At 41.1% G+C, this 23,301-nt stretch overlaps 1 protein-coding gene across 2 annotated transcripts in view; it reads right to left on the minus strand.

Moving 5' to 3' along the window:
• The window catches only part of NELL2 (neural EGFL like 2), a 134,103-nt gene extending 111,832 nt beyond the window's left edge, over positions 1-22,271 (minus strand). Inside the window, exons 1-3 of one of the 2 annotated variants that reach the window (XM_038153569.1) lie at positions 21,797-22,271; positions 21,496-21,624; positions 3,063-3,213 (exon numbers count right to left, since the gene is read on the minus strand). In XM_038153569.1, the coding sequence (XP_038009497.1) occupies positions 3,063-3,213; positions 21,496-21,624; positions 21,797-21,851 (335 nt within the window). In that variant the 5' untranslated portion in view covers positions 21,852-22,271. The remainder of the gene's footprint in view (positions 1-3,062; positions 3,214-21,495; positions 21,625-21,796) is intronic. The other variant, XM_038153570.1, reaches the window with a different exon arrangement.
• Between the last annotated feature and the right edge of the window lie 1,030 nt (positions 22,272-23,301).

Genomic DNA, 23,301 nt, shown 5'->3' on the forward strand with positions numbered 1-23,301 from the left:
TCTCAAGAGATATGAATGTAAGATTAGTTACATAAAGCCATCTAACCATAAAAGTAGGAAAAAGCTTTATTATCATCAGCTCCACTGTTGATGATTAAATGAAAATATATAATGGAATAGCAAGACCAAACATATATTACAACCCCATCATAGAGTAAAATCATCTCTCTGCTGACTCCTCCATCCAGAAGGTGAGACAAATTCAGAAGTGAGGAGGATAATACAGCTTAAACTGTGAGATGAAACACAGAGCAGTGTTTAACAGTGTTTCTACTCAGACTTTAGGTATCCCTTCATTAACACAATTAAATATATTTACCTTGTTACCATGAAGTACAACACATTTTAAGCAGGGCACAGTCTGTGGTCAAGGTAAAGCCCTGAAGGCAAGGAGACATTTATAACTTCTATCTTTCACACATATGCCATATATATCTGCCATATATAAAAGATACATTCAGCTGCTTGAAATTCATCTGAATAATTACTGATGTGTAATTGAATTCCCTGACACCACAAGATTTTTTCTGAAATTATTGCCTTCCCACTGTGCCCAAAACCACCACTGCCTGAACTTCTTGGCTGCTCTAACCAGTGGGGAAAAAAGCAGTGTCTGTGGAAATGTACGGGCAAGTTAGGAAAGGACAGTTACAGGTATTGCTTCAGATTCTTTCACTTTAAGATTAATTTTAAAATATTTTAATGCATTAAATACTACAGAAATATAGTATCATTGTAAGAGGGGAAGTCAGCTTTGATACTCAATTAGGAAAAAAAAAAGCATTTAAGTGAGTATGAAAAGATTACTACACTTTCAGTAGATCATTTCAGAGCATCTTTTTGTGATGACAGCAACAACCCAGCCTTGGTAAATGCCCAAGCCTGAGACTTACACGGAGAACATCTGTAGCTCTCTGATAGCCCAAGGACAGCATTCAACACATGACATTAGAAGGGAAACTTTGTGAGACCAGCCCTGCCAACTTCTTAAGATGCAAAGCCTTAAACAGTTGCATGACCATGTCTCGGTGGAAGTATTCATTTTTGATGATTCTCAAAAGGGAGTCAGCAAAAAGGAACAAAAATAACAACTACATAAAACTAGACAACACAGATTGAATCAGTCAACTCTGAATCACACAAATGATTTTAACTTTATAAACAAAATTATAAATTTTAAAAAACCCTACAATTTAGGAAATGCCCTCAATGTAAATTCACATAACTGCACCAACATCCCCAGACCCATGCAAAGAGAGGATGAGTTTTTACTCTGATTTATTTTCAAAAACACAAAGTATTAATAAATGCACCTTTTCCCACTTCTTAAACACTTATATTTTCTTGTACCATAGAAATGGTTTTACCCTAGAACCATCAGTTGCCATGAAAGCTCTGTAAAATAAAGCACATGAAAAGGTACTTGTGTGATAACTAATTCCATCCTTCAGTCACTGCCATCTTCAGCCTTCCTCACCCTCATTCAGTTCCTCACTGCAGAAATGTCAGAGCTAGTACTGACCTCTGTAAACTGAACTGCAAGGCAGCAGATCAATGCCAGTACAACTTTTTTTTACATCAGTGTGATAAAAGGCTGGACCTAGTGCAAAGCTAGTGCCAGTCAGGTCTGGCATTGCTACTCTTCCCATTAACTGCTGTAACTAACTTTCCCATGACTGCTGTGACAGAGAATTCACAAGAAGTTAGGAACTAAAAGGACTGTTACAGCCAAGTCCCTGGTCAGAGGTGGGCAAGGTCAGAGACAGATCCAGCACTGAAGAAGCAGCTATTGAATACAAGCCATCCAAATACTTCCTTTTAACAACTACTTTCTCTTGTCTTTAGTGTCATTCATCATAAAAGAACATTAAAACCATAAGAGAAACTACACAAGATGCTTGCCTGGTTGCAGCATTACCCACTCCTAGGTCAGCCCTCATTCCAGCACAGTTAAACTGAACAAACACTACTCTGGCACACAGACATCTTTCCATACACTGTACCACAGAAGAGACCTGAATGTGTTTATTAAAAGCCTAAGGGCACATCTAATACCATCCATGGGACATTTAACTACCCCTTTACAAGTTTGAAACTGCCTTTATAAACTTGGCATAATGTTCTCCTTCTTGCTTGTTTCGTGGTTTGTGTTTTGGTTGGTCTTTTTGTTTGTTTTTTACAAACAGCTGAATTGCAGAAGATGGGGCCTCTTCTGCAGAATAAAAATTGACTTGGAGCATCTTCCAGCACAAAATAATTGTCACCATGCTTCCTAATGAAAACTTGTACACTCACGTAAAAGAAACTGACATTTTGCTGTGCTTGAACGTGTCCTTTTTTTTTTTTTTTTAATTTTGTAGTAGCACTGTCAATAAAGAATTATGGGATGGTACACAAGAAAATAAAAATATCTAGGAACCTAAAGCAGAGCTCACCTGTTTCTCGTGCTAATGACTGTTTAGAAAGTGCACATTTGAAAACTCCTTTTTATTCTGTCAGAGAATGATAGGGCAGTTATCTTTAATAGCTATTACTTAAACATATACATAAAAAGTATCTTATTTCTCTAGCAGTCTTTATTCTATCAAAAGAATAATCCTTAAATGTTATGTGTCATTCACTTTAGTTTTTTAAGGCTGACAACATTTTGAGTAAAGTGCTCTGCCATTCAAGGGAATATGTAAACCCATAACTGGAGAATTTTTTTTCTTTTTTAAGACTGCTTGCATTGTTAAAAACAATGAAGAGGTGGACTTACAAGGCCAGGCTTTGTCAATCAGTGCAGCTATAATGGCATGACAGTTTTACACCAGCTGAGAATCTGGTCTTGTGCTTATGAACAATAGGGCTTTCCATGCCCTTGGTGGTACGAGACATGTAAATAAAACCCCTCTTGTCCTTCCCTTGTGACTTTTTACAAATCTGCACAATGTACCTATCCAAACATTATAAATATTTACAAATTATCTTATACATAAGAATTTTGTTCTAATTTATGTTCAATTTTTTAATGCATGAATTCAAACACTTTCATTAGCCAGCAGACAGGCATCAGTACTTACCTGTGATCTAAATGGTGAATAGAGAGAATAACCCCTGAATTCAAATGGGCTTGTTTTAAGGTCACCAGGATTGTGAATTCACATTTATTTCTTAACTTCTGAAAAAATATTTCAGCTGTTTCTGGAGATGCCTTCACATTTCTTGAAGTATCTAAAATAAATATAAGAGGAAAAAAACGCTCAGTAGAAAATCTTACTTTACATTCTCATTCAAATAGCTTACAAAATGACAGGCTATTTCTGAGAAGCACAATTGGACAAGCAAAAGCAGGGATCAAAGTACTTAAAACATTAGTTTTGCATGCAATGGAAGCCATTTAAATGAAAAAGAACACATTTTCTAGGAAACTATTGTGTTCTAGGGAGAGGTGGTGTTTTGTTTTGATCCAGGGTCACAACCCTTACTTTCTTCAGGGGTGGCCAGATGGTACCTTTAATATCTCATCCAAAGTTTAGGCTCACTAGCAGTGAAGTACAGTGATATCACTAGAAATGAGCCTAAACCCTGACACGTGACCTCAGCAACTTTCTAATGACTCCTCAAAGATGTTATGCCTAATAGCATAAATACATAAATAAATAAACTAATTTAAAAAAAAACCAAACAATTTACTCAGCTTAAGTTTAAAAATTCACCCAATTTCAAAATATTTTATCACTAATTAATTGCTCTATACTCCATTTGGGTGGTATTTTCCTGCTGCTTCTTGCACAGGATCTCATGAACATTTGTTAAGAGTAGTGACACACGTATACAAGACTTTACTTTGCAAAACCCACACAAAGCCTAGACTGATGTAATATTTCTGCTGAATTTGTACATACATGCATAGAAAATAAAAAAGGCCCAAGCTTAAAACCTCAAGAGAGATAATTATAAATAAGATATCAAATGCTAGAAAAATAATTCCCAATCTCCAGAATACATTATACCAGAAAAAAAAATTAATATACATTTTTAATGCACAAAACCAATTCATTAGCATGTGTATTCAACTGTGGAAGAACCAAATCAGTTCACAAGCTTCTTGTCATAGCAATTTGACCATTCTTCTCTACTTGGGGACACTAACATAGGAACAGCAGTCAAGAGCTAACAGCAATAGAACTGGTGATCTTCTTTCAGCAGCACTGGAGCTGAGCTCTCAAGTACATCACTCTCAGCTTACACTTAAAACAGTTTTACTCTTTAAGCTGGACCTATGAAGATGCTGCTCTCCATTAACAGAAACAGTTTATTTTGGTTTATGGATCAGGAATATTTAAATATCTGTTTAGGAAATGCAACAACCTGCGCAATTGTGAAGTCCTAACCAAGCTCCTGAACAACATCACACTCAGTTGAATTTCATTTGTTTTACACAAAGGGGAACACAAAAGGAAAAAAAAAGGAAAAAGTTAATTTCTACCAAATTCCTAAGATATTATCATAAGCAACTGATGAAAAAGTATATGCTTAACACCCCTACCCCCAGATAAGGCCAGCCCATAGACTGATAACTACCCCCCCACCATTCCACAGGCCCTTTTACTCTAACTGGAGCTAAGGGAATTCAAACACTGCCCTACAGGTGGCCTGTGCTCTAGCAAGGAAACAAACCCTCAACATCACATGGATCTCTCCAGAGCCACCCCAGTCCTCATTGCTGTTTGAGAGGCAGGGGAAACGCAGAGCTGCCACAACACCCACAAGAGGGGAATAATTTATGAGGTCTCTTCATGACTCCCTGAATCATTACCTGATCACTACACTGGATGAGAATTTTCCATCCTTTATTCTATAAAACCTTATCTGGGTATCCTATAATCAATCATTGTGACCTCAGATAACCTTCTTGTATACAGACGATAGCAGCAAGACCTGATTGCATCATGCTGGCAGCCCAAATACTAAGGTTACCATCACACTAACTGGAGTGTTACACTGACAAAACACATGGCCATCCAGTTTTGGTATTGCAAATAGGTCAGATTATACTTGCTGCTCAAAAAAGCTACAGAGCCTTTTGAATTATTACTACTCTTATGAAGTACAACATTCTTTGCTCAGGGCAGGCACCAGGTGGATTTCTTAAAAGCAAGATGACTGAAAGGTCCTTGATTTGTCAGAGCCATTCTTTTCACACCAACACAAGAGTACAAATCCCTCCTTCCACTTGCCTTTGAATACTAGCAGTAGGTGCTTGATAGATCACCAGCTGTGCTCAATAAATATTGCTTCAGGCTTCTTCTTGATATTTGTCTCCTAGTAATCAGTTTAAGACCCAACAAAAATACTTTACTGGAACTGGGCTTCTTCCATAATAGCTTGGAAAAATCAAACTGGTATATCTCAGACAATAATCTGCAGTTTCTCAATAGTTGCATAAAAATCTCATGCTGCAAACATTTCTAACACACAAAACCAGAGGCATATTTTTTTTTCAACTTCAAGTGCAAAAATAAGGAGAGAATTATTAGTTTGAATGGGAAATTTGTCTCTAACCACAATACATATATTTTGGATTTATTTTCCTAGAATATTGCATGGTTTTGGTTTGTCCACAACAATCCACAAATACATAGTGTAATCATTCCAACTTTAACTTATAGAAACATGAAAGTGACAAAGAAATAAAAAATCCAAACTCAAAGCATGTCTCACTCTTTGTTCAGGCCAGATCCTTTAAGAGCCAACATTGCAAAGCAGCCTGAAAGCCCAGGGAAGAAAACCACTGACTAAAAGACCTGCAGGAGCTCAGCCCTTCAGAAGACAAACTTAGCAGCTACCTGTGCTCCCAAAAGCCCCCATTATTATGACACATTTTCCCCTCTCAGAGACAATCTGCAATCAGAGCTCTGCAGCCAACACAAACATCACACCAGTGTTTCCTGGAGGTGTCAAGAGCAGACTGTGTCATTTCAGTCATGTTCATGAGATAATAATTAGTGCACTTTAACAAAGACAGCAAGTAAGTTCAAGTAACTTTCACCAGGATTCACTCCACAAGTCCAAAGGACTTCCACCAGTCCAAACGGGTAGTGGAGAAAGAAGCAGTTTTACCCAGCCTTTTAACTGCTCTCATCATCCCTGTGGTGACAACTGCATTCATAAAAACTTATGGGGAACTATTACAGGCAACTGATCCAGTCTTAACTGATCCAGCCATGCCTCCTCACAAAAAACAAAACAAACAAACAAAACAACAAAAATTTATTTTTTTAAAAAAATAGTGCTGGAAGTAGCCACAAAGAAGAAACAAGTTATGAGCAGTAAGCAGGAAAATTTCCATACACAGCACCAGCAACATACTACATCACACTGTGGAAAGACTTAGGACAAGTCATTGACTTACCATTCATTTCCAGTCCACAATAAAAGAAAACAGTTCTTAAATGGAATGAGTACCTTTTCCTAGCAAAGGGCGTGCTCTCAAATTTTTGAAGAGCATACACATACAGGATGAACTGAATTATAAAACAAATTCCTGCAGCACAGTCTTTGAAGGAGGCATTCTAACTAATTGAGCTTCACAGTTTGTTTCATGTGCACATAATCAGCTTCTAATAGTAGCATCTATAAATCAATTCCGCATCTGACTGTAGCTCTGCTGAACTATCCAAATTAAATTCTAGTGGTTTGTGAGAAGGAGGGCTGAAGGCTAAAATCAGGCTGAAAAATATAATTGGCTCAATTTTGTTTCAATTTCCTACACTGGGAGGGATGAGTGTCACAAGCATATATTTACATCCTGTCACTTTCCCATATTCAAGTTTTTGGTTAATATTTTCATAACTAAGATTTCACACAGCCTTCAAAGGACAACTGCTTACTTTTTATGGTTCTTTTATTTAGATAACAAATATAAACTAAGCTGCACCCAGCCAATCAGACAGCATTCAAAGCCAATCCAATAGCAAAATCTTCACGAGGCTGACAGTACAGGAGGGTTTTAAGTGGAGCACAGCGCATTCAAATTCAGGAGTTGCATTCCTCTAATGAAAAATGAAGATATAAAGAAGTAAAACAACCTTTATTAGACCAAAGCCTTGCTAGGCGGGATATGCATTTAATACTTCAGTAGAAAGGCCAGTTATTTTGCTATTTAAACTGATACATAAGATCAGCTGATAAAACATTTCAAACTACTTTACCTATAATTTTTTCTATTCCCTTCTCAAAGATTCCCAGTTGTTTTAAAGAGAACAGCAAAAAAAGCAGCTGTAGTTTTCCAAACCCACGTGAACCTGAGTTGGATTCTCCAAGGCTGTAGGAAGCTCTGCAAGGGTCTGGGGGAAGGTGTTGCAGTGCCATCTGAAGTTTAAAAGACCACAAGATACAGAGTAAACACTAACCCTGTTAGACTCCCAATGAGGCCATTCCTAAAGGGTGTGCCTACACTACAGGGCCCAGGAGCACTGCCCACTTCCCAAACCTGGGTGAACTCTAGGACTACAATCAAAATGTACATCAGGATACAACCAGGTACATCCAGACCTCCATGCACCCAAGCGACCCCTGTAAATCAGATCCAACCTGGTCTCCCCAGAACAAACACTCACAAATGCCAGGAACAAGGACTCTAGTCATTAATTTCCCAAGTGGCATGATCAGGACCTTGGGATACCACACAGACTGTTTAGGGGCATAGCCCACAAACTGCCCTTGTAGTTCTGACACCCCTATGGTGCAGTGTTTCTGCCTTCTTACTTCCACTAAAGAAATGCTTCAGCAAGGATACATGCAGATAGAAATGCAACAGATGAGAAGGAGAAAAGGAAGAGGGCAAAATGCTCTTCAGCTGAAACGAAACAATCGAAACAAAAACTGACTTGAAGCCAAATCATTAAATCAAATAAAAACAAGGGGGAAAATGTCACAGTTTGTTCTTGCAGCATTTGGGGAGGTTCCAACTGCCTTTGCTTTGTAGCTTCCTCTGTTCTCAATGTCAGCTACAGCTTTGGTGTGTCATCCAGCAAGGGCTTTCCTCCAGCTCAAACCATATGCAGAGTCCCACAGTTCACAACGGACTGACACTAAAGACTAGAAAACCTGTTTCTGGACACATATTTCCCAATTACATTGGCTGTTCATACTTATGTCCTTCACAAACAGTAATCATATCACTCCTGGACAAAACTCTGGCTCACCTATATGCTACATACTTTGATGTTTAAAGTCATTTTGGCACAGCTGAGAACAAATCCACTGTGGGGCAATAGGAGGGAAAGGCACTGAGAACCTGGACAACTAGGCTTGAATTAGGACAACTAGGATAGACTTTGCAAATCCATGACTGTCTGTGGAAAACAACAGCCATAATATAATACGTATTCCCTGTGAACTGACAATACTACCACTGAAATCTGCCTAGAAGCATTCTGCAAGAGATGATACAAAACAAGTTTGGGGGTGATTATGCTAGTGGCTGGGTTAAGCCTCTGAGCTTATATGCCAACCAGCTGCTTCTAGAAACCAAGGCAAGTCAGATAGGACCAAATCGTTCTGAGATGGATTCCGTACCATGGCTGGCTCTATCTTAGTCTTAACCTGCACAATGCTAAGACACTTAGACATCTTTCATCCTTCCTTGGGCTGTTGCCCCTTCAGCAAAAAGGGAATTTGCACCAGAATTACAAGTGGGAATCATTTCCTGGAATGTAAAGCAGCCCAGCTGCACTGCAAAAAGTCAGGTGTGCTCTTCCAAAAATGTCAGGTCCATGAACAAGGATTTCATGACTTTTGGACTCAGCAGGTAAAAAAGCAAATAAAAGATAAATAGTTATAGAACAGGTTCTAGTGACTGTATCTGCAATAGCGTATTTCTGACAGTTTTTCAAACCTTTTGCAAATGACAGGATAAGAAACCTAATTGCAGGCAAACCAGAACTTTGAACATGTAGGACTCCAGATTAGAAGTCTGTATTCTCAGCACAGGACACTGAAACAGCTGATCTACTAACAAGCAATACAGATCCTGTCACACTGGATTGTTAATAAAACAACTCCTATCAAACTGCCACAGAAAACGAGAACGTGCTCTCCTGAATATTTCTGAAAGGAATTTTGGAAATGTATAGATCAACACACAGGGAAGCACCACACATACAAAAGTACTATCAGAAATTTTTAAAGGCACACATGATACATAAAACTTTTGTTCCTTGTACACTAGAAATACTATCCCCTTCACAGCAACTGTCATCATGCAAGATACTATCGCCAGGAGAGAAGGGGCTACTCAGTGTGGACCTATGACAAGACAGCAAAATAATGAAGATAAAAGACTTCTGTTCTTGTTACTGGAATTCCACTCTTAGGAAATTAAAATATGCGCGGCACAGTATGCTCCGCACCATGTATTTATCATTGTAATGCTTTCTGGTGATTTATAGGTTACAGGTTATCAATTGTAAGATGCAATAGCTTTTTATGATTACCAGTTTTTCCTAGCCTACACTCCAACACTATTCTTAAACCCTTTTTAAGTTTTGAAGATGCTTTGTATGTGCTCCCTCATAGTTAGAATCACATACTGCTACTTAGAATTATGTTGTTTAGGTTTTTCACAGCCAATACCACTATAAAACCTACTATGTTTGAACAAGGACAACGATGTAGCACAGAGTGGGATTTCTTTTGTTTCTTCATTTCAGTGGAGGTTCCAACTATATTTAAAAGGTTACAGCCACTATAGCTTTATAAATATATATGTGTATATAAACATGAACTCCCTTTAGGCACAAAATAGCTTTCTAGAAGCCGCTTTGAGAACACCTTGAAACCTGTGGAGAAAATCAAGCCTGCCTTGTTTTCCTTGCAGCTGCCATCTGTGGCATATGCACCTAGTTATGCTTGGTTGCATACTGTCACATGAGCACTTTGTGTCAAACTGACCTAACAACAAACAAAAATATCACACCAAGAAATGCTGTTAACACCGGGACATTGAAGAGCAGAAAAAAAACAATGCATCGTCTTCCAGTACTGTAATAAGGGCATGACACATGAGAACTGCTAAAAGATTGATTTTATTTTCATTGTATAGCATGGCCAGGATTTTAACAGTTATTCAATTCACAGCAAAAGGGGAGGACAGGAGGAGGAGAAGGAGATAGTGTTGCCAGCCTTTTCCAAATGAAAGGCAGGCTACCAAAGGTAAACAAAGCCTAATCAATTAAAAGCAGTAAAGTACAAATTTAATGGCAATAATAAGTCATGCAAACAGATTATGCTAGATGTAGATCAAGCTGCCTCACATGCCCTACCCTTTTCTCTGAAGATATGACACAACTTAAATATATCATATTCCAGGAGTGAACTATCATACAATGACAGACCATATAAGATCAGCACCCACCACGGCACCTCTGAATTAGGATCATGCTCGGTGTAGGCAATCCAATCCCCTCTCAGCAACACACTATGTCTCCCCCTCACTTGGTTCTCACTGTGCAAGTGTCAGTAAGACTTACTCATGCTCTCTGCTCAGTCATTTTCTCTCAAAACCTCCTTTTGTTGTGACAAGTATGCTGTTCCTGAAGACCTAACTCCTCACGCCTGTGTTTCACAGATTCATTTAGGCTGGAAAGGACCTCTTGAGATCATCTAGCAGAACTGTAATCATTTGTGGATGACCTAGAAGGTTTACCTTTTTTCTCCATGAAGAATCTGTTTCTCCCTCTTGGTAGTGATTTGGCTCTCTCATCATAGTTTTCCTTCATCCCTGGCTTTCTGTGGTTTTTTACTCACATTAGGGTTAACTGCCTTCAGCTAGTGAAAACTCTATTGTTAAGAATTTAAGTGCTGATTTCTTTTCACAGAACACAAAGTGAGCTTAAGAAAGCATTAATATGAAATAATTTTGCAGATGACCACAACCATGCAGCCTGCATGAAAGATTAACTTCTGACACAAGAGAATGGCACAACAGACACAGACAGAGATAAAAAGCACCAGAAAACTTAAACCTGTATCCTAACAGCAAAAATAGAGCAAGCAGGGCAGGGGGAGAGAGGCCACCAGTGGAAAAAATCTTATCTGAATACAGACACATCCAACACCTCTGCTGTTAGCCACAGGTCTCCAGCAGCAGACTGAGCAAACAGCAGCAGATGGGGGAGAAGGCTGAACTGAACAGTAAATAGAATTCAAGCACTAGCAGACACAGGAAATGGCAGAGAGACCACACCTGAGGGTAGAGGTAGGACACCAATGCTTCCAACCATACTGGCATACTTGGAAAAATCTCTACTCTCTACTCTACTCAGAATATCTGTTTTGATGCCAGAAAAATGAAAGAAAAGAAGATTTTGAACTGGGAACATCAAAGAGGAGAGATACCAAGGAATACCATATACACAACTCAGCTGTAAGCAGGGCAGACAGGTAGAAAGTACATGGAAAGCTCAAGCCAACCTTTACCAGAGATTTCAAGAAAGCTGGGAAAGACCAGAGTTCAGATTCTCCAGAAATTCTTATTTAAGTCAGGTATTAAATGAGTCCATGCTTCTGTGATTGTGCCCAATAGCCCTGATGAATCAGCTGCAGGCTTAAACTCATGCTCAATGTATCAACTTGGATGAGTTAAAATTATAAAATGTTTCCAGGCTCTAATTTGCTCTTGTAGGCTTATTTTAGCCCAGCATCATCAAAATACATATGTAAGTGCACCATAGAACAAGTTTCAGGAGAATACAAAGCCGCTGGTTTGATAATTGTGCACCAAGTGTTTGATGCTACTTTGTGTCTTTGAAAAACTCTCCATCTCCTGATCAATTTCACCAGCACTCCCACTTTCCAGAGTACAGAAAGACTTAAAGGATCATCCACCTATTCTTTAGCCTATTACCTGAACAACTATGTACAATGACTACAGCGTAGCTAATGTTTCCTAGATATTTTATTTCAGGCTATCTTCTAAAAAAATCAAAAGTATGGAGCCACTTCTTTTCAGCAGCTATTCCACAATCTAAACTAGTTCACTGTGAAAGTCTTCTTTTATCTTAAATCCTCTCCATTTGTAGTATCATTACATTACTCTTACCTCTAGCTCTTTGAATACTAAATAGTTCCTTCATTTTAAACCACTAAGAATCTTCTAATACTAGACACTTATCGTACAACACTTTTGTCATTTCTTGGACAAGCTGTACATGCTCAAGTTCTTTCAAAAGCTTTCTTACTAAGCCAGACCTTTTGTTACTGTATAATCAGGTTTGCTGTTTTTCTCTTCAGTCCCTGCAATTCATTGATATTTTTCTGAAATGCAGAAACCCAGAGTGAATGCAATAACCCAGACACAATTTTTTAAAAAAATTCAACCTCCCAGATCTCCTACTCCCACATGCTTTCCTTATGCTAATGGTGCATGCAGGGATTATTAATAAGAGCAACACTGAACAGGGTACACAAGGTTTTCCTCAAGTCAACCCTCTTCCTTGAATGAAAGCTGAGCAAATCTAGGGACTATTTCAAGTTCGAGGCATATTAATGTTACAGAAAATCTTTAGAGTGCCTTTAGAACAGCTGGGGCACAATATGCAAATGCATGCTTAGGGAGCTATTAAAACACAGATTATTGACCTCAAAACTAGAAGAGATCCTTTGGAACCCTTCTGGATCATTACACAGCTGTATCTAGAGACTGATGGGTATCCAGACGGAGCCAAGGCTGGTGCATGTCATCTTTGCTTTTAGGATAAACACTATGGATGTTACTACCATCTAATTATACTTAAATAAGCATTTATGCTGGGGAAATTGTATAAACATTGCTCTAACAGAGTATAAACATTGCTCTAACTCTACAATTGGAGGTCTTTTCATTATTATACTCCGTGTTTTCAGAGAAGGAAATAGCCACTCAAATTCCACTAAAAGAGTTCTCAGTTATGGATCGCTAGCAATATTGATTGTAATGGCTCCCTTGGAAACATTACAGTCTATCATAGCAATTTTGGTGCTGCAGCAAATATGTTAATCTGCTAAAAGCCTTTTGAACATTGTGTCTTTGGAAGTCTCTTTCAGTCTACTGGTCTTCTAGACCATGCCCATTGCTTTAGCACCTTGCAAGAGCCCAGAACTGCAAGCAGCTGCTCATGAGATGACTCAAGTTAAAAGTCAGTTAGTTCTAAGCTTGTGTGTCTCTCTGAAGTCATCAGCATCACACACACCCCCAAAAACAAAGCATGAACAAAAAAATAAAAAATAAAATAAAACATTAACAAATAATACGAATTTTTTGCTGTGAAATTCTTCTATGAAAATGGCTACAGAAATTTTTTTTTCTATCAAATATCTAAGCATTCGTAGATTCATAGTAGGTATTTATTGTGGAAAACATGTCCAGGCAAAAAAAAAAAATTAAAAACTAAAGTAACCCTTTCTTATATTTCTCCTCAGACTTTCCTGAGAGGAAATGATTTGGACAGTGCCAAGATGGAAAAAACCAGCATGTCTTAAACATTGAGACAAAATAGAGGAGTTTAGGTAAAAACAGATGGACAGAAAAAAAGAATCCAACAGTGAAAAAATCCTTTTTCACCCCTTATTTAGCTGTACCTTAGTAGTACAGGTAGGAGAATACAGCTGCTCCATGGATCTGCACCTTGGCACAAAAGCAAATGGGACAAAATATAGGGAAGAGTCACCACAAAGAATTACAGTTTTCCATGACAGCTATATAAAATTTCCAGCCCTTACCAATGGTTTTAAATAACTTATGAACTCAGTGCTGTACATCCCTTAAGACTCAGTGGAAGCAGTGAAGTTAACCATACCTGGAGCTATTTTTCCAAGGTAGCACCTGTATACCCTGGAGGACACAGACTAGAATAACATAAGCTGGGGAGGAGGGGAGAGTAGAAAATGTATTTCCCACATCTTATAAGCAAAAAGTGGAGGGAAAACACACATTGTGATTCATCTAAAAGGGATGTGTAGGAAATGCTTCTGTCCTTTGTGGCATCTCACAGGAGAATGAGCCATGCTGCAGTGGGGGAAGGAACCATAAAAAAAAAAATTAACCTAGCAAGTCTCAGGCACACTTTGTGACTACAGAACTATGCCACAGCAAAAGTAATTACATAAAAGTAGCAAGATCTCATTTTCCCCCATCACTTCCTCTTGCTAATGCATTCCTCCCCCAGCAATATGGAAAGATGCACTTGACAGCTACCTAGAAGGGTCACTGTCCTCCCTCTCAGGGCACATGCGCTGCATGTGCGGCGTTCTCTGTGGCACACAGGACAGAAGCTGTCCTGCTGTCAACATCACATCCTTTAACTTCAGCCCACACCACTGCCCCCTGCCACACTGCCAGGAGAGGCTGCCAGGTGAGCAGCCATCTGCACCTGCCTGCTCTTGACAGGGATAGCAACATGGAGAGAGGCTCTTTGGCCCCACTACTCCAACCATCAGGTCCCTTCTCACAGCACCAACCAGGGCTCTGCCCCACATCCCCACACAGACACCCTTGTAATGTATTCTCCTTTCATACGTGCCTTAGAGCTGTACATCACACTCATCTTCAAACTTCCAACAAAAATGCCAGGTAGAGCCCTGAGATAATACAAGCCCCGACAAGGATTTTGTACTTGCAATATTCTAGAAGAGGCCTCATTGTAAAGGCACAAAGAAGCAAATGTAATTCTGTCTGCCACAAGTCAGTATGAATCGTTTGGGGCAATCCTGAATGTATAAACAATACATGGTTATTTGCATTAACCTGAACAACCAGACGCTCATTAAAAAAAAAATTTAGAGATTCATCATTGTCCCAGTAGAAAACAGACCCCGAGGGACTTCAATTTATTGCAGGTATCAGATACAACTTTGCTGTCAAAAGCACAGGCTCAAGTCCACAAGAACACAGTAAAACACAACATTGCTTTAAATTGAATCACACCCTGCTGATAAATAAATGCAGGTATTAATTCACTCCAAAGGCTGAAGTGTCAGAGACTGGAGATGTTAGCTATCCTACCAAGCCCAGGCAAAGCCACCAAAGTCATGCTGGAATTTAACAGACTGAAAGGTGACAAGAGCCCATATCAAGACACATGGAAAGAGATGAGAGTAGGAAAAAAAAACTGGGGGGAAAAAACCAAAAACAAACAATCAAACAAAACCCCAACAAAACAACACCAACAAAAAAAAAAAAAAAAAAGCCCCACAAGCAACAGACAACAAAAAAAGCAACTCTAAAGGCTTTAAATGGAATATTTAATCTCTGAGTTTATTACCTTGCCCTCCCCAGAAAAAGCCCACTGCAGAAAATCAAAAGAAAACAAAACAACCAAAGAAAATAAAGGACAACAAAATAACACTTTGTGTAAAATACCTTTCCTTGGAATTAATAATGACAATTTTTAGAGCTGAACTTAAAACAACTTTGTTGCTCAACATTTTTACTTCTGTGATAGTAACGTCTAATACACACTCTCAACAACAAAATTTATTAGAAACTTTCAGCATAAGACAGTTGCAATCCCCAAATGCCACAGGCCAAGTTTTATGTCATTCCTTAAAATTATTTGTGTCAACTCTGCACTAATGACTACATTCAGGGATTACAAGCTTTTCCTCTCTCAGTTTCTGTATCTGCTGTACTTTAGGTTCCCATTCACTCTCCATTTCTCAGCCCTACCCTCTACTGTACGATTACAAGCATCAACCAGAAGCTCAAAATATTGAAGTCTTTCTTCCATAACTTTTTCCCCTTTATTTTACAGATAAATCAGCACAACCAGTTAGCAAGCAACACAATTTCCAGTTCTGGGCATATTCATGAATATTCAGTAGGGGTAGGCACATCATAGTTCTCCATGCATTAAAATTCATAGTTTAGGATGGAAAATTGATGCAGGATCCTCACATGCTATCTCCTTTTTTTGGGCTGAGTCTTCAAGCAGCAGACACCTCACAAACACTTTCTCTTGCTACAACTACTCCTCCTTCCCAGAAGAGGTTGAGTTCTTCTGGAGCAAGGGTATGTCTCAGAGGAGCAGCCAGAGCAGCAAAAGCAGCCCAGCTTTTCAGAGCTCTCCTGCTCTCCTTCAGCACCCAGCCTGGCTCCCCAGCAGCATTAATCACACTCCTGGCAGTGCCCTACCACAATGGTTACTGTTTGCACAGGTGCAGAGGCGACTTTAGAAAGTTCCAGAAGTGAAAGGCAGCAAAGGGAAAGCTTATGCTGTAATTCCAGATACACCAAAACCTTTCTGGCTACCACATTGTCATACAGCAATTGCTTACGTTACCCATTTCTAACATCAAAAAACATGCCAGTGCCTACTGAAATTGAACTTTGATTAAAACTTCTATTATCTATAGATGATCTCTATGATGAAGGTCCCACATTTTGAGGATTCAGTGCTTCTGAGTGAAAACAGTTTGCATGCAAGACAAAAAAAAAGCTGCAGATAAGTATTCACTCTGCAGCGAGCTAAGACAGTTGGCAACATTAACATCCTCATTCCCAGCTGTCTGTTACCACTCCTCTGGGAGATGGATACAGCTGGAGAAAGGGGATTTTACGGGACTGTAATCCATGTCACTGCAGTCAGCCAGGTTCGCTCCTGAAGCTGGCTGATTTTGCCATCAGCAGACATGGGAACACTCGTATAATCTCTTGCTTTGGAAGAGTAGTGGGGACAGTAACCTCTTGCTTCTGGGCAGTGATGAGCAGCTGGGAACAGTAATATTTTCAGCAGGCTCAGCTGGAACCTGGAGAAAGCATCTGCCCACAGTTTCAATGACAGGTGGCAAGGAAAAAGCAGTGCGTGTTGTGAAGTGCATAGGCAATGTAAATCCTGTTTCTGTGACAAAAAGTTTACTCATCTCTGCTTTTAAGTAGAGTAGTCTTTTTTAAGTAGTCTTTTTTAGCTTCCTTATTTAGTAAGTGTCCAAAGATGACATCATGAGACAAAACAGAGTGAACTTTCCAAAGGGATACAAAATAGAGCAATATTTTCTTACTAGTATTTTAAAATAACACACTAATGATCCAGTCATACAATAACAGACAACACATCACTTCTACCAAGAAGCCTCTTTTAGGGGTGGGGTTTTTTTTTTCTGCCAGCATTTTGTGCCCACCAGCACCAATTCAAACAACAGTACTGCAGAGTCCTTTCATTCATCCCACTGACAGATTAAATTATTTTCTGGTGTTTCATAGCACATCTTGATCCCCACCAGAATACACCACATTTTGCCTCTAAAACCGTCCCTCCTCTGAATAAATTCCAAAGTCTACATTCAGATACATAAGCTCTCACATTTTCATGACCGACATGTCCTTTCTATCTTTTCCTTAAATGCACGTTTTTGTGTTTGTAACCATCTGACTGCACTCTTCTATCCACCTTTTAACCTTCCCTTTGAAGGGAATATACACCCTTTGATGGGCATATACTGTCCTTACACATCACCTGGCTGCCTCTCATCCCTTGATTTACAGAGTACCTTCCACCCCTCTCCACTGATGCTGGAGGCAGTTGGAAGGTGTCTCCACTACTTCACACACACACACACACACACACACTCTCTTTGGACAAAGACAGTCTGATGAACAGTATCTGTTCTCAACAAGAGAGACCCAGAAAGACTATTGAAATACTCTATCTATAAAATACATATAATACAGCATTTAAAGAGAGGGTGATGAAATGTTATTGCCTAGTGAAATGCCAGAGACCAAGTTACTCTTGCAGCCTTCTTTAGATTGTCACACTTCAGAACACCATTTCCTACTGCCAGTTGAAATATCTGGCTTCACTGGGACCTTGCATGAGCTTCATGTCCTATCTCCTAGCACAGACTTGAGTCAGTCATCCAAAACCCTCCTCATCCTTCGGCCTCTGTTGCTGTGGTTTTGTCCTCTTCTTCAAACTCCCCTGCAGTTACATATGCAACAAGTCCTCTTGAAGCAATACAATTTCCATATTTGCATAGGGAAATAGCTACACTGGACTTTCATCTTCACCTATCTCCTCAAATCACATTAATGCAGTATCCTGACAAAAAAAGAACTGTAAGAATGACAATGAGTATTTCTCCAAAAGTTCTTTTTAATTACATTAATTACACTTCAGTCCCCCCATCTGGTCTGGGCTTTATCCAAGTGTCATCCCTGTTTTGCAAAGGGAGGAACAAAGGTGTTGAAAATTTCACTGACTTACGTAAACAGTTGCCAAGAGAGAGACATTAGTGACATAGATATTCTGACTTCTGTTCTGCTGCTCTGACCAGCAGAGGAATAATTTTCCTCTCAATATATTTTGACATAATAATATCTGCTGTTGGCTAGAAAGTGCTGGCAGATGTTCACATACAGCAACACCAACATTTTTGAAGAATTCCTCCTGTTTTCTATTCATAATTGTATCTTCCCACAAGCTACACTGGAACATTTTACAATTACTTTGCAAATCACATTTACAGAAAAAGAAGTCCCTGCAGCTAACTATACACAGATTACAGTGGCATTCTGTTGCTACCATTCATGACAACCATGGAGCACCAGACACCTAAAAAGCTTTAGAATCCAGCACCTAAATCTGCTGAAATCAAGTACACACACACACAAAAAAAAAAAAGAAGTCCAAGTAACAGCAGATTTCAAATGGCTAACATTATTTCTAAATCGTGGCATGACAAGACTGTATGAGTATAATCTAAATTATCTTGACTGAATAGTGCCAGACTAAAATTACCTTTAAAGAGTAACTGCTTACTGTCTTATATGACCTAGAAATACAAGTACCTTTGAAAAGTCACTTACACAAGGGAGAATTTGCCAGAACAGCCAATCAGATGCTAAATCCCTATATTGAAAATTGATGCTACATCTAATTAAGCAGTCAAAACTGACTTTTTGCCTAGAAACTGAAGAGACTATTCTGCTTTAACTATAGATATAATTTTCCCATCATACATCTTTAATTGTCTATTACCTGTTGGCAGTTCAACATGCCACATTCATAATTTCCTTCTAAAATAGAGAACAGCATTTAGGACTTCTGAATGGTTTAAGCTTATGTAAAGTAAGGCTTTACATCAGTTGAGAATGTGGTCTATCAAAAAGGCAACATACTAAAGTGTTGTAAATATGTATATGATACAAGAAAAGATTTGCCATCTGAAGAAACCAAGAGGCAAAGAAAGTTGGAGCTTCCAGAGTAAGTTCACAGATCATTTAAAGTAATTTGCGTCATTCTCACAAAATCTTTTCTGCCTAGGACTAAGGCTTCAGCTGGAATAAGGAAAAACCCACACAGACAAACCAAATTTCAAGGCAACACACACACGTATTTGAAATTCACACACTGCAAATACATACATTAAGAAGCACACATTGCAGCAATGTTCCCGAAGTGTGAGTTCTGAGAGCAGAACAAAAATGACTCAGTGGACCCAGTGGTCTGATCAAGGAAGGAAATTTCTCTATTTCTAAATGCAAGTTCAAAAATGAAAATCTCTCTGCTCAGTAAGGACCCCATTTACTATAAGAAAATCAGTAGTCATCTTATGCAGTAGCAGGGAAAATTATCTCCAGTCCTGCAGGGCATTAAAGACTTCCTAAGGGACATTGAGTGACTTCAAACACCATTTAGACACAAGTGTTTTCATCCTTGTTATTCCTCCAATTGTCCTCAACAAAATAAAAAGGCTGCTGGGAAAATTTAAAACTCCTGTCTTCTTTTGTTACAAATAAACTGCTAACTCATTGGGGAACTATGTAGACTTGTAATTGCAAAGAACGAGGGAAAAACTTGAAAAAAAAGTAATTCTTTAGAAACCCAGTAATTTTTTGTCCTGACACTGGGAAAATATACCAGCAAGTCTTATTCTTCCTAACCTCAAATCCTGCTACCACTGAAAACAAGTGAGTTTTAACTTCCCCCCACTCCCTCACCCCAATCCACTATGCACAATGGGCCTTCAACTCAGAACCATGCCTTAAAAATTACACCTATTTTAGGACACAACACCAATCCCACCGGCACACAAATGCACTGCCATGCTAAGCAGTCACCCCCTTCACAGAGGTCTCTGCTCTGCAGCCACAAGCCCGTCACAGATGTTAAAAGCCAGCATGTGCCAGTGTTTCTTAAGCATATGCCCATGTGTCTCCACATTCATGTCCATAGTGACACATGCTGGCAGCTCCAGGGAAGAACACCACTAGAGAGGTCACCTTAAAAAAAAAAAAAAAAAAAAAAAAAAGCCTTTGGCAACTATTAGCATCCTGATAAATTATCTCATTAACGCAAACACGAAAAAGAAATTCTCTTTCCAGATCTTATCTCCCTTGGATCATAACTCTTCTGTATGTGAAACACAGCCTCTTGCCTGTTGCACCAGAAATCTCTTCAGATCCAAGCTAAACTCCTGGCATGACACAAGACACCAACAGTGAAGTTACCCTATCTTGAAAGTGCAAGCTGAGGTGGAGATTTGCTTGTTTTTCATCAGATGTTGAGCCACATTCCTTCTTCTTGCTTAGTCATAGATTATAAGGAGCATTTAATCATCTTTCAGAGAAGACACTTGCTTCTAAAGGCCAGTTTTAGGCTTTATTTTTAATTAAGATAGACTTGGGGTTTTTTTTTTCCTAAAAATATTTTTGATTCCAGCTTCATTTAACATATCAGTATGTCATTAAAGTGTAATTCAAAAACACACTGACAATGAGCAAGTACATGGAATGTTACCAATGCCAATATATTCAACAAGATATTGAGAGTTATTTTATGGCCTTTTATGAATTACAATAAAAGAAAGTTTAATGATTTTTAATAATCTTTAATAAAACTCGTAAATGTATTTTTGGAAGAGAGAAGACTACTGTTTTATTTCTGTTCCCACTATTAACAAAGAAACAATCACAAGCACCAAAAGAGACAAAACTCATTCATTGTTTCTCAGGAGGGGTACGTCACAGAAGCTCTAAAGGGCCACTTTCCTTTGGCAAAAAAAAGGGTGTTCTTATTTCCAGCCATCTGCCTCCCTCCTCCGGGGCACTTCATTGCAACATTTTGCTCGACTCACATAAAACTTTCAGTGAGGTTTTCCTTAGCTGGAACTGGGATATGTTTAGCGTTTCCCAAGTAAAGCAGTAGAGTGGGTGGTGCTATTATTCATCACCGCACCCCACGACTCACAAACATGCCATCTGCCATCCCCGTTCCTGCTGTACTTTAATTAAGCGTCTACCAGTCAAAGAAAAAAAAAAAATGGGGTGAGAGAAAAAAAAATTTATGAAATAATGGGAGGGGAACGGTAAAGAAGAGCGGAAGAAAAGCGAGCAGGAAGGGAAGGTACGGAATCCCGAGGTCTCCAAGCGAGAAAACCTCCGGCGGTGGGGGGACTTGGGGGGACGCGCCCCGTGCGCGGCGCCGGGGCCCGACAGCCACGGCCGGAGTGGCGGGGCCGGGGCGGCCGTACCTGCGAAGAGGAAGGCTTTGCTCCCGTTGTGCAGCCCCGGCACCTGGCGCACGCCCTCCGTGGAGCCTCCCAGCTGTAGCTCGGACAGCACGTCGATCTGCAGCGAGGGGTCCACGCCAAAGCCTGAAACTGACCAGAAAGTGCCGTCATCCACCCGCCGACACCGCAACTTCCCGAGCCCCCTCCAGCCCCTCCGCCGCTCTCCGCACCTGCGGCTGCCCCGGGGCCAGAGCATCGCCGCTGCGAAGCTCCGCCGGCCCCGCTCCCGGGCGCTCTCCCGGCGGGTCCGGCATCCGCCTACCTGGCCCCAGGCAGAGGAGAAGGCAGAGCGTGCTCAAGCGGATGCCCGACTCCATGGTACAGCGATGCGCTCAGTCCATAGTCCCCCCCTCCGGCTGCTGCGAGCGAAAAGGCTCCGGGGCACAGGCTGGGTCCCTCCCCGCCTCTCACCGAGCGGCGCGAACCCCGCGCCGCCCCGCAGCGCGCATCACGGCGGGCGCCGCGCCGCCCCGCCGCCGGCCGGAGCACACAAAGGCGAGGGTGGGCGGCGTGCGGGCAGCGCAGCCCTCCGCCCGCGGGCAGACAATGGGGATGCCCGGCGGAGCCTCCCGCCGCTGCCGCCTTGCCAGGGAGGCCGCGGCAGCCGGAGGCGGCGCGCCCGCGTCCCGCAGCTCCCGGCCCGCCGCCGCCAGGCGCAGCCCCTCTGCCGGAGAGCAGCCGCAGCCTCCGCCCCGATCCCAGGGCAGCGCCGCTCTCCTCCCCGCCGTCCAGCGGGGACAGCGGCGGCAGCGGGAGGGGCCGCCGGTTTATGCCACGGCCACAGGAGCCGCCCACCGCCCACCGCCTCCGCCGGGCCGGGCAGGGCTGGGCAGGGCCGGGGGAGGCGCCGCCGCGCCGCCCCGTCCGCCGGGGGAGCGCCGGGCGCGGCGGGGAGCGGGACCCGCTGCGGGGGGGTCCGCTGGGAACTTTGAGGGGAAGCGGCGGGGAGGGCTGGGGTGCCCCCGGAGGCGCTGGCGGTGACCCTCGGGTGCGCTCCTGCCTGTCGGCAGTTCTCGTCTGCCTGTGCTGAAGTCACCGCTTGGTTCCCGTCCCGCGGTGGTGCCGTCCAGGGTCTGGCGAAGCCTCCGGTCTTTGAGCACGAATAAAAATAATTTGGGAAAGGTGGGGAGGAAGGGAAGAAATCAGGACGTTTGCAGAAGCTGACTGAGGTGGGAATGTGCAGAGCTGGCGCGGCGTTGACAACGGCAGGTTCGTTTGCCCGGTCGTAAAGGTCGATTCTACACAGCGTCCTGTCCTCTTTAACAAACCCGCCTCCCGCCCCAGCAAGTGACATTTCTGTGCCGTACTTTGTGTGCTTATAAAGGGGGCTAAGAATAGCCTTATTCTTCCCTTGCCTTTCACAGACTCCCAATGTGCAGGGCAGAAATCTCTTGTTGCCAGTTTGTCAAATTCTGCAGGATGAAGGACTGGGTTGTTTGGGTTTTTTTCCCTAATTTCGCATCATGTCAGTAAGACCCTGATGTCACCTGGTAATTCCAGTATTGTACATTGACCTGCCCCCAAGTTCATCCTCTATGGTCTTTGCAAATTATAAAATCTTTACAAGTAACCTTTCCCATTTTTCTCAACAATAGCTATGAAGGCTAAAAGAGAAAGAGGTTCTTTCTCTCTGTTTCCCCCCGCCCCCCCCCAAGACAACCATGGAAGTCCATGGTAAATCTGCTTTGTGGACTAAATTAACCAACTGAGATACTGAGCACCATACTAAGCAAACACCCTCTTTCTTATATGAAAGGAAAAAAAAAG

This window comes from Motacilla alba, chromosome 1A, assembly GCF_015832195.1.
Source record: "Motacilla alba alba isolate MOTALB_02 chromosome 1A, Motacilla_alba_V1.0_pri, whole genome shotgun sequence".
In the NCBI taxonomy this organism is placed as follows: Eukaryota; Metazoa; Chordata; class Aves; order Passeriformes; family Motacillidae; genus Motacilla; species Motacilla alba.